At 40.1% G+C, this 16746-nt stretch overlaps 1 protein-coding gene across 1 annotated transcript in view; it reads left to right on the top strand.

Moving 5' to 3' along the window:
• ATP6AP1 (ATPase H+ transporting accessory protein 1) overlaps positions 1-7723 on the top strand; it is a gene marked incomplete at both ends in the record, with an annotated part of 53929 nt that extends 46206 nt beyond the window's left edge. Inside the window, 2 exons of the mRNA XM_084267123.1 lie at positions 3093-3330; positions 7514-7723. Of these exons, the coding sequence (XP_084123249.1) occupies positions 3093-3330; positions 7514-7723 (448 nt within the window). The remainder of the gene's footprint in view (positions 1-3092; positions 3331-7513) is intronic.
• Between the last annotated feature and the right edge of the window lie 9023 nt (positions 7724-16746).

Genomic DNA, 16746 nt, shown 5'->3' with positions numbered 1-16746 from the left:
AGAGTTGAGAGCCGTGACTGCATTTTTCCCCTGTAAAGGCCATTTATTAGGTGTAGGAGAGCATCCCTGGAAGACAGAAAGTGACACCAGAGAGGACCACATTCAAATACCTTGATTTATTTGTGAATAAAAGAGGCTCTAACTTTAATATCATGAGCTGGATCCTGAGTCTGGCCTTACTACCACTAGCCTACCACCTTATGCTGATCAGCTAGTCATATCCCACCTCTTACTACCAGCTGCAATACCTGCTTCAATCTATGCAAACAGCTACTATTTTTTCCCTCTCTCTAGTGAGATTTTGGCTTTTCACAGCACCGGTTCCAGTCTCATTCATCCTCCTGCACTTTCCACTGAGAGGTGAACTTTTAGAAAAGTAAAGTACTGCTGCAGGGGGTAGGAGCAGTAAGCAGTAGTTTGTGCTGGAAGAAGCATCATCTCAGCTCTCTCAGCAGCTGCTGATATCCAGCTGTTTAAGCACCTCTCTGTCATCTTCTTTGGGAAAAGGTGTCAAAGTGGATGGAAGTACAGAGCAATAGTATTTTCCCCACTTACACTGGCAAGTACTTCACTGCTGTTGTTGCTCATAGCATATACAGAATAGAATTGAACAAAGAGCCATGTTTTAAAGTCTTTTCCTTAAGAGCTGTGTTTCACTTTAAATCTCTGAAACAGTGCTAATTCCAGCTGATTTCCTTTTCAGAAACACCTCCTTGCAATGAATAGCCATGTGAGATGGCAATGGGTAACAGGTGGTAGCGGTCTTATGGTTTATCTGGCATGAAGGGAGTCTGGCCTATGACCAGACATTGTTTGTGCCACAATACATGAATACATGTCTGTGTGAAAGATTCCTGTATTTGCTCTGGTGCTTAACACCAAGACAGAACGACCTGTGAAAGAAAAGGTACTTTCAGTTCTCCATATAAAATCCTTGCTGTCTCTCCTCCCTCTGGCATGATAGTTGTGTCAGTTATCAGTTAAGCCTGTGTCTGGTGGAGGCGGTTCACTGTCAGTTGTTTGGAAAAATGCTAAGGATAAAAGCCTGTATTATGAAGTTAACCAGTCTCAACTAGTTCACTAATTAGAACCTTAATTCTCATAGATCTGCAAGTAACATAAAATGTTAGTCTTTGGTGCGACATGAAGAGACAGTGTTCTCTTGGAGGTCACTTTAGACTGTACTTACACATATAGCCTTATAAAACTTGTTTGTTCATATGGTAAAGCTCCAAAGAATTTCCTTGTTTACCACATATCTTCTCAGCAAATGTACAGAGCACACCCTGCACCTGTGGTTAGCACAAACATTTAAATAAACTTCTCTGTGCTTATAACTGGCCTTCAGCTAGTTCAGCCTGTAACATCGCCACTGAGACACCATGAAAATTCTATTCAGATTGTGCTGTGTTTCAGAAAAAGATTCCTTTCTTCTAGCAATTAATACTTGTTAATTTTGTAGCTTTATCACTATAACAATAGAACATTTTCCATATTTTTTTTGTGAATGTGTGCTAGGTTAATTTTTTTTCTTTCTTCTTTTTCACTGATGCTTGCAGCTGAATGTTGTATGGAAAGCGCTAGTTAGGCTCAACATCTAAGGAATGCCATGAGAAAAAACATCTTTTTCTCACCTGAATGACACTTCTTCTGGGATTCTTTCTGAACATTTTTAAACTCTTGAGAATTATGAAGTAATGTGAATCAAAACCCACATATTATTATTTAAAAAAAAAAGAAAAAAGAAAGGAAAAGGCTCAATTACTGTGGTAACCTAGCCTGACATATTTTGTGTGCTACTCCTACAGACTGTTGTTTCTGTTGAGTTTAGGCTCTATGTTGTGTAGATGATATGCTACTGAAAGCAGCAGATTTGAACAAACAAGCAACATTCTACAACAGAGAATATTCTCTCTATATGTACATGTAACATCTATATAACAAAATATTCAATATTGTGCCACCTTTACAGATTACTGCTTATTTTTTAAACCTGTCATAGTTGCATTTAAGTATTACCCCAAATTTTAAAATCCACATACAGTGTTACCCATTGTGTATAAACATATTAGAATATTTTATTTTGTGGCAAGTCTCACTGCTAAAAGATTTCTCTTTTACATTTTTTGTGGTTAAGCAAAAAGAAAAATCTTCAGCAAATTATACAGAGCAATGTATACTTAGACCAAGTAGGGTTAAAGTATTTAGGAACATAATATAAGGAGAAAAGTTTATCATTTCCTTTTGAGATAACTTGAGTACCTAAAAGTAACTGGGTAAAAAGTGGCAAAGACTTGGCCGTAGTCCTGTTGTGTGAAGGATCAGGATGTACTTCTGCATGTTCTCAACTATTTCTGATTCAGAACATTTGGGAGGTGTTCAGACTGAGGTGGCAGTAACATATATATAAATCCCATGATGATAAACTACTGGAAACTGCTGCAATACCACACCAACAGATCTTTTCAAAATGAGAAAATGTTTATTTGCACCTAACTCACTACGAACTGAGAAACTAGGGTTGACGACCCCTGTCCACCCTCCAGTGAGAAAAAAAACCCCACTGACTTCTACTGCAAATTCAAACATTTGCAAAGGAAATTGCCATTTAGGCATCTGAGCCAAGGAAGAATTGCAATGATATATCAGAATGGTTATCATGCCCGTACCCATCATGAAAGCAATTTTCAAAAAAATCACATGAAATGTTTATTGAGAGACACTGCAGGTCGACTGACAGTGACAGCCTTTCAGGTTCTGCTCGACTGATTGTAAACTGTTAGTAACCGGTGAAATACTGCACAGGCAGAGGCCCTTGCAGAATGAAATTGCGTTTGCTCCTTGCCTGCCCCAGCTATGGAAAGCTGTGCTTGTGAGATGAAACTCTAAGAAGCAGTAAAAACATATTCACAGAGCCTCTTCACTTATGAACAATCCTAATGACGTGGGAGGCCAGGCTCAGATACCAACCGTGATGTTTGCAGCTAGCAATAGCGAACCTTTATCTGCCGCTGGTACTTTATCAATTGGATATTAACTTTTTCTTTCCGTCATTTTGACTTGTCTCCCCCACCCCTCTGTTGTCTTTCCAGGTTTTTAATGACCAACAAGTTCTATGGAGGCTCGGCTAGAAATTGGTCCACTTTAGATTCAGTTGAGATTGTACAAGACGGAGAAAAGTTTGCTAAATTCAATGTTTCTGTCATCTCTGCTCCTGCAGAGTATTCATTTCATTGTCAGCTGGTGGGAACAAGCAATCTTTATCCTGCAAAGTTGATTCCATCCAACAATGAAGCAAAAAACTGGGATGTTTTCATTTCCAGGTTGCAAGTGAGTACACATTGCCATTTCAGAGATAATTCCAAGAACTATTACTTGCTATTGTAGGTGCTGAACGACACACATTCATAATGCCCTTGCTTTCATTTCAGCCTGAGGGAAAATGTAAAAGAAAAGCTGTTCCCCCTAGGTGAGCTATTCAATAAAGGGGTAAAAAGGAGGCAGTTGCTGAACAATAAGAACATGAAAGCACAGCTTTGAAAAACAAAAAACTCTGAAGCTGTCCGCAGAAAAGAAAACCCAATAAAACTAAATGTGCTTAATCAGGCAAAGAATGACTAAGTCCCCATGCTTGTTTAATAAATTGGGCTGCTATTGGAAACATGGGCTTCTTAGGTGGGTGGCTTTATGCCACTTACTTTGTTTTTATTTGATTTCTTTGCACTTTGTTTATCTAGGAAAGCCCAGCTTAGTGTGGTTACTGTTAGTGACACAGACTGTCTGTCCTCCTACAGGCAGAAACAAAGCCCGCTGCAATTAGATTTAATGGAGGGTTTGACATGGACATGGGTTGGGAGCAATACCAAGTCCTGCATGGCCCAGAAGGAAAGCAGTTGGCTTTTTCCTTCCCTTCCCTTCCCTTCCCTTCCCTTCCCTTCCCTTCCCTTCCCTTCCCTTCCCTTCCCTTCCCTTCCCTTCCCTTCCCTTCCCTTCCCTTCCCTTCCCTTCCCTTCCCTTCCCTTCCCTTCCCTTCCCTTCCCTTCCCTTCCCTTCCCTTCCCTTCCCTTCCCTTCCCTTCCCTTCCCTTCCCTTCCCTTCCCTTCCCTTCCCTTCCCTTCCCTTCCCTTCCCTTCCCTTCCCTTCCCTTCCCTTCCCTTCCCTTCTCTTCTTTTCTATGAAGCATAGATTTTCTGTGTATCTGTGCAGAGTACAGATGTGAGGTGTAGAGGATTGCATCTTTATTTTTATGAACACTGATCTTGACTTGGGAGAAACACAGCAACATATTTAAACCACACTACACATGGGCCTGGCTCCATGCTTGTAGGCCTCCTTTCATTGAGTTCTTGGTCAAGAGTAGCAGTAGTAGGTTTCACACCTTCCATATTGATTTGGAGCATCAGGTGCTTCCACTGTTCAAACAACAGAACTTCTGGTTCCTCTTGAGAAAGGCCTTTTTATCTGATCAAGTCCTAAACATGGGACACAACCTGCAAAGTCCTGTTCTGATCTTCTCTGTTGTGTGTGAAAACAGAAAGTCAACAGTCTGGGCTTGTGTCTATCTGGACTAGATGACACCTTTCCAGATGTCTTCCACTGATACGTAGTACAATCAGTATCAGCCTTTGCTCTAGAATGAGGTTTAGAAAACCCCAAATGCTGTGGCATGGGGAAAAAAAGCACATGGGATGTGGTTGGTGGTTGCAGCCAGCACAGAATCCTGTTGCTGAAACTAAGGAACATGATTTTCATGTCATTGTGATGCAATGAATTCTAAACAAGGATCCAATGTCAATCAAGCTGGTCCAACTGCACTTTGCAGTGTTGGGTAGGACTGTATTAGAGGGACACAGCACCTGCAGAGTGAAGCCTTGAGTAGCTTGTTCCAAGGCAAGGCTGAACTGATGCAGCTCTTTACTTTAGTTCTGGAGCTAGGTCAGTCACTACCACCTAAAGAACCTCCGTGGGATGTTCTCTAAGTGTGCTCACAGTCTAGGATGTCACCGCTCACAGCTGTACACAACACCAAAACTGCTCTGGTTCTACCACAGTAGCCTTTATCCTTTTGAGGATCTCAGATCTGCCTGACATTAAAGAGGAAACCACTACCAAAAACACTGGTTTTCTTTTAGTATGTGTCATAATGGTTTAGAACCACCTTTGCTCCCAAGGAAAACTGCCAAAAAACATGAAAATCAAGAATATTATGATTTATTTTGGCTAAAATATTTCTAAGTTCAAAACAAATTAGATGTTCAGTGTACAGTTAGCCATGAAAATGAAAAGTCTTATAGAAGGGTTTGTCAAAAGTCAAATGATGGGAAAATTCCATTTTTTTTTTTTTAATTAACTGTAATTGTAGTTTAGTATAACCAAGACAAATGGCGATGGTCCAAACAGTAAAATTAAAACTTCCACAGTACAGAAGCCTGTATGCAGGCTTTTACATTCATAAAAAGTAGAGAACCACATGCAGGTATTTTAACTTTTCTATAGGTAGAAATGCTGTTAGGAATCACATTTTTCTCGCCCACCTGGGATCTAACACCCCCACAGGAATGATAAAGCTTCAGTAAAGCAATAAAAGAACCCTGCATATACTTCATCTCCCACCTAAGAGTAGACATAGCATTTAAATAATGTACAATTAAAGCTTTCACCACAAAGGTTCAATAAGCATAATCCTGCTTCAAAAAAATCCACAGTAGGATTGACAGAATAAAATTCAATATTTCTGGCTCTAAATCAGAAGTGTTAAAACCTTTCTAATCCAAATATACCTGTTAAGTTCTTGCAAATGTGGTAACAAATGTGTCTTGTTTTCCAAATTTTCAAACCATTTTTTTTGAAAATGAATGACGCAAATCATCACCTGCTTTCTCTTTTTATTGTAAATAAGTCTTTCAGACATTTCATGACTCCTGTTCACATTCTTGTCTGTTGTCAGAGAAGTGGCTTAACAAGGGAAGGCTTTGGTAATCACCCCTGTTCTCTAAAACTGTGCAAACAGCTATCCAACCCAAAAGCTTATTTTCACTAATCCTGCTTTAATCAGAAGTCTGACTGCCTATAGTGAAAGCAGCAGCGTTTGCAAGTTAGCTACCAGGATCTGACTTGGAAAGATTCTTCCAAGAGGCCCAGAAGAGTTTAAATTGCCTAAGTTGACCTTACCTCCATAGTACTTAAATAGCCCTTAGTTCTGCATACAATAATTGTTTTATTAATCATCATTCTTGAAGGTAGAGACATTGGTCTTAACACTCATACTATGTACAAATTACCTTTACATCCCTGAGCCATGAGTGAACTCAGAGAATGCTTGCTGGTGGAGCACAGTATGCAAGGCACAAACTGATTTCGTCAATGTTTGTACAAATACCTTTACTAGGAAGTTCAAGCTTTTTTATTATCATGAAGCTTTTAATTTAGTTTATCATAAAGCAGAGAGTAATCATGGGGTGGGAACCTAGAAAAGTAGAAATCCATGATCTTTTACTTCCTTGTTTATTGCCTAGTGAGGGAAACGATTTAATTAATCTTTTTTTTTTTTATTCTATAATATTTGGTATAAACAGGTCAGTTTTAAGGTGTTGTTGCTTTACTGGTGGATTTATGACCTTTGTCCTTACACACCCATTTCAAATAATCTCTAAATACATGAGATTCTCAGTCTCTATCTTTCTTTATAAAATTATTTAAGAAAGACTCAAAGCCACAGAGCAGTTATTTCCTTCCCTCATTTTCTTCCACCAGTTAGATTCCCTTCCTTCTGAATGAATCACTGCTTATGTCATTATGTATACGTGTGTAGAGGGAAGACTGTTGTTCTTTAAAGTTTTTTAATACTTTGGCTTTAACAAAATTTTTAGAAGGATAGTGGTCTCAAAGTCATTCAGTTTGTTGATAAATTTTTGGAAAAAAGGTGGCTAGGCAGACATTAGATCCTCAAATTAGTTGATTTTTTTTCTGAGGGAAATAGTATGGTAGGAGCTCAGACAGCTGCAGACCTTGAGAATCTAGACATGGAAGACCGATTTTTCCAACTGCTGGAAAAGCTTATATAGGTTTCATATGTTAATAGACACAAATCTCACAACTCAAAAAATCAAGCCCCCTCTCCTGTTTTGAGTATCTGTTGTCTAAGGAGAGTGGAAGAAAGTTTTCACAAGTCTTTTTTCCTTGAATTTTCACGAACACTCAGCCAAAAAGGTCATCTTCATTAGACTTTAAAGTAGGTTTCAGGAGTTCTGCTTGTCACTTTTAAAAGTAACATAAATTTCTGAAGTGGGAAATGTACCTCTTGCCAAATATATGAATTATGCATCTTTAATTTCCTGGGTGAAAAGGGTATGTGGCATATTTTTATGCAGAGGATTTGGCTCTTTTTTAATGGGCAGAGAGTGAGTAGTAATTTACAGGTGGAGGTTTTTTGTAATTACCACATGTATCTTGGAATTAGGGCCTACTCTCCACACTTAGTTGCATTTATCTATCTACCTATTTTCATTTTCAGGTTCAAGGCTTCAATGTTGAAAACAACCAGTTTTCTTATGCAAGTGACTGTACAGGTTTCTTCGCTCCTGGAATCTGGATGGGCTTGGTGACATCTATAATTTTACTGTGGATCCTGGCCTATGGAATCCATATGATCATGCAGCTCACAACAAACAGCAGATTTGATGATCCCAAAGGTCCAGCTCTGTCAGTTCCTCAGACAGAATAGTCATGGATTAACTTAATGCTGCTATGGCTTTTCCTAGTCTGATATTTATGGTTTTTATAACCTTGCTACTGTGTAATCTAAAAGATATAATAGCAGAAAGAGATAAATTACATATAAAAAAAGAACCTTATGCTTGGCAGCAATAATAATTCTACTTGTTATTGCTGTCATTTATTAACAGCTATAGTGTTAAGGGTCTAAGGTGAGGCTGTAGAGGTTATTACTATTACTGTATCTAGCTATTAGAAAGACTACTAAAAACTGCCTTCAGATTAATTATTATTGGCAAAGAAAGGACATCACAATCTGCCATCAGATTAACTATTATTGGCAAAGAAAGGACATCACAAAAAAGATAAATAGTAACTTATTTGTTAGGAAACTATACCTTGAAGCTACTAGTCTCTCTGAAGGATCTTTAGTACATATGTTTTGTTGAAGCTACATCTTGAGAAGGCTAAGCTGTGTCTTGTCATTTTTTCTCTTGAGAAAACCATGCAGAATTGTACAGAACTGATAATGTATGTCGCTAAATAAATGGTCTTGAAAAGTCTTTTCAAAATGCATCACTTGGTTCAGATGTCATATCAAAAATGAGATAGGGTGGATTAAGGTTTAGCATCCCTCTAATGTTAATTTATGCATGTAGATAATTATGTTGAGTAATGCTAATTTATGTGGTTTAGCCATGAACAGCTGATGGAGTTACTAAGCATGATAGGTCCTTGTCCAAACTGATCACAAAATTCTTTGCAGTGACATGGCAATGAATGCAAGTTTTTGAGCTCATAACCTAGTGTGATTCAATGTGCCAGTGCAAACAACATCCTAACAGAGATAAGGTAATTTTCCTAGCAGCCCTCCCTTTCCAAGTATCTTTGGGGTAGCTATGAAATTTGTACAAAAAGGGGAAAAAAAAAAGATATATATGAAGTCATTAGAAGCACTGTGCTAATGTACTGTTTCAGTCTGAGTGTGTTTATGGTCATCTCAATGAATTTCAGAAGCCTGAAAACATTCAGTGTTTTGAATCCTTCTGTAATTAATAAAGACACTAAATCTTCTCATCGAACAATCTGAGTGTGGAGTAAATTAGCAAATGTTATGAAAATCTAGGAAAGAGTAGAAGTACAATGGTAAAATGATTAAAAAAAGTAAAAAATTACATTTTCATTCTTCTGTAATGCTTTGTTATGACTGTGTATGTTCTGTTAGTAGTTAAAGAACAAAAAAGATATCATTTTGACATAATTGCATTTATCACATGAGAAAAATGATAACTTTTCTGATCTTGGTCCATGTCATAGGATAATGACACAGGGGAAAGATAGTTAGAATCAACTATTTAACCAGGCCAAAAATATTTTCTACCCATCATTCCTGCATGTCACATTTTTATTATGCAGTCAGAGAAGTAAATTAAATGCTCTCTTGAAGCTTTTCCTCCTGAATCATTCAATCCTGAGCTGGAAAACAAAAAGAAAACTGGCATGTAACTAGCAGAGGTGACTTCTCTTCTGTAATATTTTTCCCAAATGTTTTTCAAAACATCAAAGAATGCTGGCATTTCATCTGCACAAAAATGCTGTGTTAGAAAGGCACATTTTCTCTGCGAAAATTAGTTGCCAGGAGAAACAACTGGACTTGCTTTATTAATTCTCCCTTCAAAGTAAGTTACACAAATGCGACAACTGAAAATTGACATAATAGTCATGAAACTGATAGCTAGAAGAGAGGAAGGCTATTACAAAGGATTTAGTTTGTACAAGACAGCTTTCTTACAAACTTTTTTCTAGATTCAAAAACATTTGAAACATATCTTGTTCAACAGTGGTGATACGTAAGAACAGCTTCACTAGACCACCCAGCTCAGGAGCTGGCAGTGGCATGAGAATAGTGAGCACACAGAGTACTTTCTGCAGATGTTTTCTGCTTCTCCAGCATTGAAACCCAGGGACTTCCTCTGCCAGAAGTGGTGTCTTTGATTTAATAACTCTGTGTAGTTATAGTCTATGAATTTGTCCAGCTTCCTCCATTTTTTACCATTGCTCTTTTACTATTACCTGGTTTTTCACAACGTTTGGTGCCACTGGGCTGGATTCTGGAGAAGAGAAGGAGGAAAGAGTCTTGTATAAGCTATACTATAGGAAAGAGATAAGTGTCTTTCAGAAGAGCTCCAACTTCAAGACATCTTGGAAGATTGTTAGATTAGCTTATCACTGATTTTTCACTGAAGCCATCTGAAAAGAACTAGACTGAACTGTCTGCTGTGTCTGGTAACACACATTCCAGGGTGAAGTGGGAGGACGTCTTTGGAGAGAGGAAAACTTTTTTCATCTACCTTTTCTCATAGCAGTGACACCATTAATGCTTTGGCAAGCATGGCCTGTAAGGGTAGATAGTCTGTTTCTATGGTGAGTTAGGACATCTCTATGATGGAAAACTCAAGCCATATGTTGTAGTCCTTAATGTGGAAGGGTTATCCTTGTGAGGTCTGTGCTGGGAAAAAACAGTAGAAAAGGAAGAACATGACCTACAGCCCTCGATGTTCTGGGGGGCAGGTGTATGGCTTTGGAGACAATGGCCAGTCCCTCTCAGAAATGGATTAACTGCTCTCTGTCCACACGTGGTGGGTTGACCTTGACTGGCTGACAGCCACCCGCACAATTGTTCTGACCTCTTCTCACAGAGGACACCCCTGCTGCCAGCACCTGGACACAGGCATCCAATACACCACCTCAGAGGACAATGTGTGCTGCTGGAGTCCCCATGCCATCTTGAACCCCTCCAGTTACACACCACAATGCCCTGTGGCTGGAGACAAAGGCAACTGATCGCTGATTTCAGCAAGGCTGCATCTCTTCCTTTTATACAGGGCTGGGCCTCAAGAAATTCTAGCAGGATTTTGCACCTACTTGTGTTTGCTTACCTTTCCGAATAAAGTTTGAAATCTGTCAAGGGCCTTCAAGTTCTGTGTACTTCTGATTTCACAATTCAGCTTAATCACAGGTGTACTTGTTAAAACATGCCTGCTTTGGGAACTGTTTCAGGCAGACTTGCCTGGAAGGTGTGAGCCTTTAGGACTTCCCCTAGAGCTCACTGTTGTGTGAACTACTGTCTTCCTTGAGCGCCAGCTCATTTCTCTACAAAGTACAAAAGTTCTTAATAAAGAGGGAAGATATGATGGGAAAAAGCATCAGTTGGAAAAGCAGAAGCTTTTTATTTTGCTTTCAGATTTATAAATAAAGTAGCGAGAAAACAATATCAGAAACTATCAAAAAGCTGTGGCACAACTTGAAAAAAATGAATTTAACTGTGAAAAATCAAGACTAAATCCAGAGAAACCCCAAACTAAATTTAAAAAGTCCTGAAGGCATAAATTAAGCTATCTATTCACTAAAATTTATCCATGATCACTTCTTGGAGGGAAAAGCTGAAGTGACGTTAGAATCTGAGCCTCCTGACCAGATACTGGTTTGCCTTGTGTCCTGGTCTGTTGGCTTCTCTGCTTGTAAAATTATTTATTTCACAACTCATGTGTAAACCCAGCAATGACTTGTAATGAAACAGAATTATAATAGAAATAATCCAAGAGTAGTATTTTTACATAGGCAGTAGAGGAAGATAGTCATTCCATCTGTCAAAGGAAGACTCAATGAAGCAATTGACTCCTCCCTTCCTTCTGGGTGACTGATAAATAATTAATACACACATCTAAATCAGTTAATTATTAGGCAGAGTCCAGGCATTAGAGGACTCTGTAATTATTTCAACATAAGCTTGGGTCAGGCAGGGGAAACTACAGAAGCTGAAAACAAGGAAGAAGTTAAGAAAACATGAGAAGTTAACTCCTAAAATAATCAGAGAGACAAAAAGAAGCCTGAGTGTTGGATACTGGTCACTGCTGGGAAAAAAATCCTTAGCAGTAGTCAAAGAAGGTGGTGGTGACTGTGGAGGAAAGTGATAACCTTACATTGAACAAGAGGATGAGAAAGCCCATGCAAGGAGGGCAGGAACTCCTTTTTCTACAGGCTATTTTTAATGTTGCATCCTTTAGTGGATTGACCTTGGCCAGCTGTCAGACACCCACTTGGCTGCTCTCTTACTCCTCCTCCTCAATAGTACAGGAGACCCTTATGGGTAGAATAAAGTCTAGGAAGGGACATTACTTTCCAGTTACCATCATGGGCAAACCAGACTTATGGAAGATTAATTTATTGCCAATTAAAATAGGTTGGGTAGTAAAAAGCAAAACCAAAATTAAAATAAAGTCTTCAATCTGCTCAAATGCCAAAAATTCCTGTGATGTCTAATATCTTCCAGTAAAGAAACCTGATCTTCAGTTTTTTAATAAAGACTCTGCGCTCCTCTGCACTCTGCTTGGTCCATTCCCTATCAAAACTCAATGCAAAATAAAGGAGAAATCATAGAATCATAGAATGTGTTAGGTTGGAATGGACCTTTAAGGGTCATCTAGTCCACAGCCCCTGTAGTAAGCAGGGACACCTTTAACTATATTCAGTAACTTCATCAAGCCTGACTTAGAATGTCTCTAGAGATGGGGCCTCCCCCACCTCTCTGGGCAACCTGTTCCAGTGTCTCACCACCCTCATAGTGAAGAACTTCTTCCTAATGTCTAATCTAAACCTACCCTGCTCTAGTTTAAAACAACCATCACTTGTCCTGTTGCTATCTGCCCTTACAAACAGTCCTTCCCCAGCTTTCCCGTAGGGCCCTTCAGGTACTGGAAAAGAGAAAAGAGCTGCATCTTCAGAACTCAGATTTCTAAAGGCTTACAAGTTATTGAAGTGAAGGAAAAAAAAAAAAAAAACAAGGAAAAAAAAAGAAAGAAATGAGAACTTGCCAAGGGGTGGTTCCCTAAGTAAGTAGTCTCTCACTTCCCCAGTGTGGGACAGTGTCTTAGTCTTCCTACCTGTGTGGGTGGAAAGTAGATGTACAGTGACTGAGCCCAAGAGCAAATCATCGGCTATAGATGTCCCACAAACGAAGTGGATTCCTTATCTTCACCACAACATTTTGTGTGCCTCCTGTTTGAACACAGGTTCCCTGCTCCAGATTGGCTGGATTTCTGTATAACCCCTGGACCTGGTACGTTCCTGAATTACTATAATTGAGCTTAGTTTTAGACTATTTCACGTAGCATTCATTATTGCTGTAACAGAAGATCATTTACTGAATTATCATACTTTTTCTGCTTTGCAAATGGCAATGTGGGTGTCCAGTGGAAGACTGGAAAACCCATTTTGGGTCTGTCTTAGCAGTCCTTAAACTAGTCGTGTAGACGTAACGTAAAATGAATGTACAGTCACCATGACATCATATGCAACTTTGTATAGTTAATGAAACTGTGCAAAAAGAATGTTTTCAACAGAAAATAAACCCAAAAAATTATTTCAGAAAAATGCTTTTGGAAGGTGGATAAGTTAGGGACCTTCTGATGGAATATTTGAGTTATAATTTTGTGTATCCTATTTATTCTGGATAAATATGGATACATATGGATAGTAGCTGTTTAACAGATACCTTTCACTGAAGCATGATGGCATGACTTGAGATATTAGTGTCCCTATCTACCCTGTCTCTCATTCACATATACCTGTGTCTCAGCTGTTCATTAAGTTCACACTGCTGTGCTTGCTTTTTCCACCAAGGATGTAATATATTAAATTTTGCACTAGAGTAGCTGAGATGCAGGTGCTTGTCTGAGTCTGTCATTCCTGCTGCTGAGTAATAAAATCCTGTCAGAGGAGCAAAGCGGATAGCTGCAAACACTGATGTCTTAACACATTATAGTGATATTGGGGAAGGATTTTTATTACAGCTGTCAGAAGGGGAAACCAAAGCATGCAAGCAGCCATGTGCCTTGTCAGGGTCAAAGACCACATCACTGACAGACAGCACCAGCTCTGCTTCAGGCAGTGTGTTTTTGGTCTCTGTGTGCCTGAACACAGTTCAGCTAATAACTTGTGTTAGGGCAAGCTCAGGAGTGCTCTGTTTCATGTCCTGCTACAAGGACCCCTAAAGGCTGTACAGGCAGAAGATACTTGAATAGGACCAGGATCTAGCTGTCCCCTCCTTCTATCACTCTCTATCTTCAAACTACAATTGACAGGGATGTCCCAGGCCTCCAATGGCTGCAACCCTTCTCTTTAGAGGAAAAGTGGAAAAACAAGTATGGAAGACGAGGGGCAATACAAACCATCCTATTTTCCTCAATAAACAGTGAAGTTTGGACTTGCCATCAGAGTCCTTGCCTGGAAAACCAAGGGTGACAACAAAGAGCCCTGTCATACCTGTCGGTGAGGATATGCACAGATCTGTGATGCTGGGCTGTCTTGGAAGGTCACCCAACTCTTCAGCTTTCTCTCCCAGAACCACTCTTTGGAGCCATCTGTGAATTAAGGCAGGAGCTGCCACTTTGGCTGCCCTCCAGAAACACTGAGGTAGCTGAAAGGGAGTGGGAGGAAGGAACTCTGCAGCTATATCCCATTTATCTTGCCGCGTGAACAAAGTGACAGAATTGGATCCCAGGGTGTTTGAAACCAACACTTGGATTCTGAATGGAAAAATCTGAGGTTTCATCTATCTTTTTATAGTTAACTAGTACTACAATTACAAAATATATGGTCTGGTTCTGCTTGCAGAGTTTTCATGCATATGTACAGCAAGAGCGGACCAGCTGCATCAGTTTTCATTGATTCAGATTTCCACAGAAAACTTTGTGTGTATACTGGTTTGTTTTGAGGCCAGAATTTAGACTGCAATGGCTTACTGCTAACAATTTGTGTGGTCTAATAGTGATTAACAGATACCTAAACAGAGAGAAATTGTGGGGGGAGAGGGGGAGAAATGGGTTTGTTTGGGGTATCTTTTGTTTACTTTAAATAACACAAGAAGTATTTACTGGATATATCAGGAATTTGATTTTTTATCATGGTCCAATGTAATTTGAACCCATCTCTACTATAATTGCTTTTATACCACTCTGAAGTTCAAGGGGGCAGAAAGGGTTTAGTGGTCATAGATTCTTGGGATGAGCACGCGTCTGGCAACAGATAAATGAGCTAAAGATTAACAGTCAGTTTTAAATGTAATATCTGAAAGTCTTCCCTGAACACAGTTGGTGTCCAAGAATTAAGAAAGACATGTGGCTTTGCCTAATGAATTACTACCTTCGGTTTGTTATGAAACTCTTGGTTAACACATGAGCTAGCTACTTTTACCACCTTACCTTATCAGAAAGGTGAAGGACTGCTGTAGTAGGGTCATTGTTTTCATTTGGAATAGCCAAAGGTTTCACTTCAAAGATTCAGTAAGACTGTGTGTTACTCATTAAGTAAATCCTGCACCTTGTCTAATCAGCAGTGTGTATGTCTACCGCAAATTCAGGGCTGGATTCAGCTGCTGTGCAATGGGACTCTCATTCTAAAAGCTGTTTATGGTGAGGCCATTGCTGTACCTGGAAATTACATAGTGATCAGAATTATAGCTCACTTGTTCCTCGGCTACTGTAATGTATTGGACCACCTGCCTCAAATTGTTAGCACAGAGCTTCAACCACAATATCATCTGCACTCCAGCCCTTCATATGCATTGTGGGAAAGAAAGTCTAAAGGGCACTTGTAACAGAGGACGCGATGCCTGTTATTAGTGTCCTAAGCAAAATAATTTCATTATTGTCGTGACATTATGGTTTTAGTGTATTTGAAAGGAGGATGATCTTTTCCCTTTAAACCCTAAGTCCAATGTTAAACAATCACCTATTAGATACTCCGGGTAAGGAATTTAGTTACCTTGCTTTACTGGTGGTGCTGTGGTGGCAATCACTGCATATCTGATACTAATAAAACTTCTGATAGTGGTTTGGCCCTGCCTGGAGGCCAGATGCCCACAAAAAACACACTATCACTCCCCTTTTCAGCTGCACAGGGGAGAAAATATATATTGAGAGGCTTAGGAGTTGAGATAAGGACAGGGAGAGATCATTCCACAATCAGTGTCATGGGCAAAACAGACTCAACACTGAAGAAAGGAAAGAAAACTCTAATTTATTACACTGCACAGCACACACAGTGAAACCAGAGTCGGATAATGAGAAGTGGGACCAGGTCTTAAAGCACCTTCCCCCACCCCTCCCTTCTTAGCAGACTTCACTTTAGTCATGATTTCGATCCCTTCTTCCTCCCATTCGCCATTGTGACATGCGGAGGGCACAGGGAATGGGGAATGGAGGTTTTGGTCAATTCCTCATGAGCTGTTTTCCTTCTTAGCCCACTGGCTGGGGGAGGCATTCCTCACAGCTTTCCCCTGCTGCACTGTGGGGTCCCACCTATGGGAGACAGTCCTCCACAAACTTCTCCAAGATGAGTCCTTTCCCACGGGGCTTCAGTTCTTCCCCAGCTGCCCCAGTGTGGGTCACTGCTACGGTGTGCAGCCATAAATATAGAATGTCGCTCAGTCTCTCATGCCCAGACTGCTCCAGCCTGGTCCTCCACAGAGTCACAAGCCTTTCCCCACAGCAAACCTGCTCCGGCATGGGTCTTTCTCTCTCTCTCTCTTATCTCTGTGGGGCCTCTCCACAGGCTGCAGGTTCTTTTCCATGGACTGTGGGGGACACCCACTGCACCATGGGTTTCTCCACAGGCTGCAGGAAAATCTTTCTCTTTTGTGCCTGGAGCGCCTTTTTCCCACCTTTCACTGACCTTGGTGTTTGCACAGTTTCTTACATCTTTTCACTCCCTCCTCTGGTGGCAAAAAGCAGCTGCTTGCATTTTCTTTCTTCTAAACGTGATTCCCAGAGGTGCTGTGACCATCGCTGGTGGGCTCAGCCTTGGTCAGCAGTGACTCTGGCACGAGCTGGCTGGTGTTTGCTCTGTCCGGCCTGCAGAGAGCTTCTGGCTGCTTCTTGCAGAAGCCACCCCTGCACCCCCCCTCCTCCACCAGAACCCAAGGTTTCTGAATCAAATATATCGATGGAAATTGCTTCATGTGTATGGAATGAA

The sequence above is a fragment of the Gallinula chloropus genome, assembly GCF_964237585.1.
Source record: "Gallinula chloropus genome assembly, chromosome: 1".
In the NCBI taxonomy this organism is placed as follows: domain Eukaryota; kingdom Metazoa; phylum Chordata; class Aves; order Gruiformes; family Rallidae; genus Gallinula; species Gallinula chloropus.
This window is presented reverse-complemented; position numbering and strand designations above follow the sequence as displayed.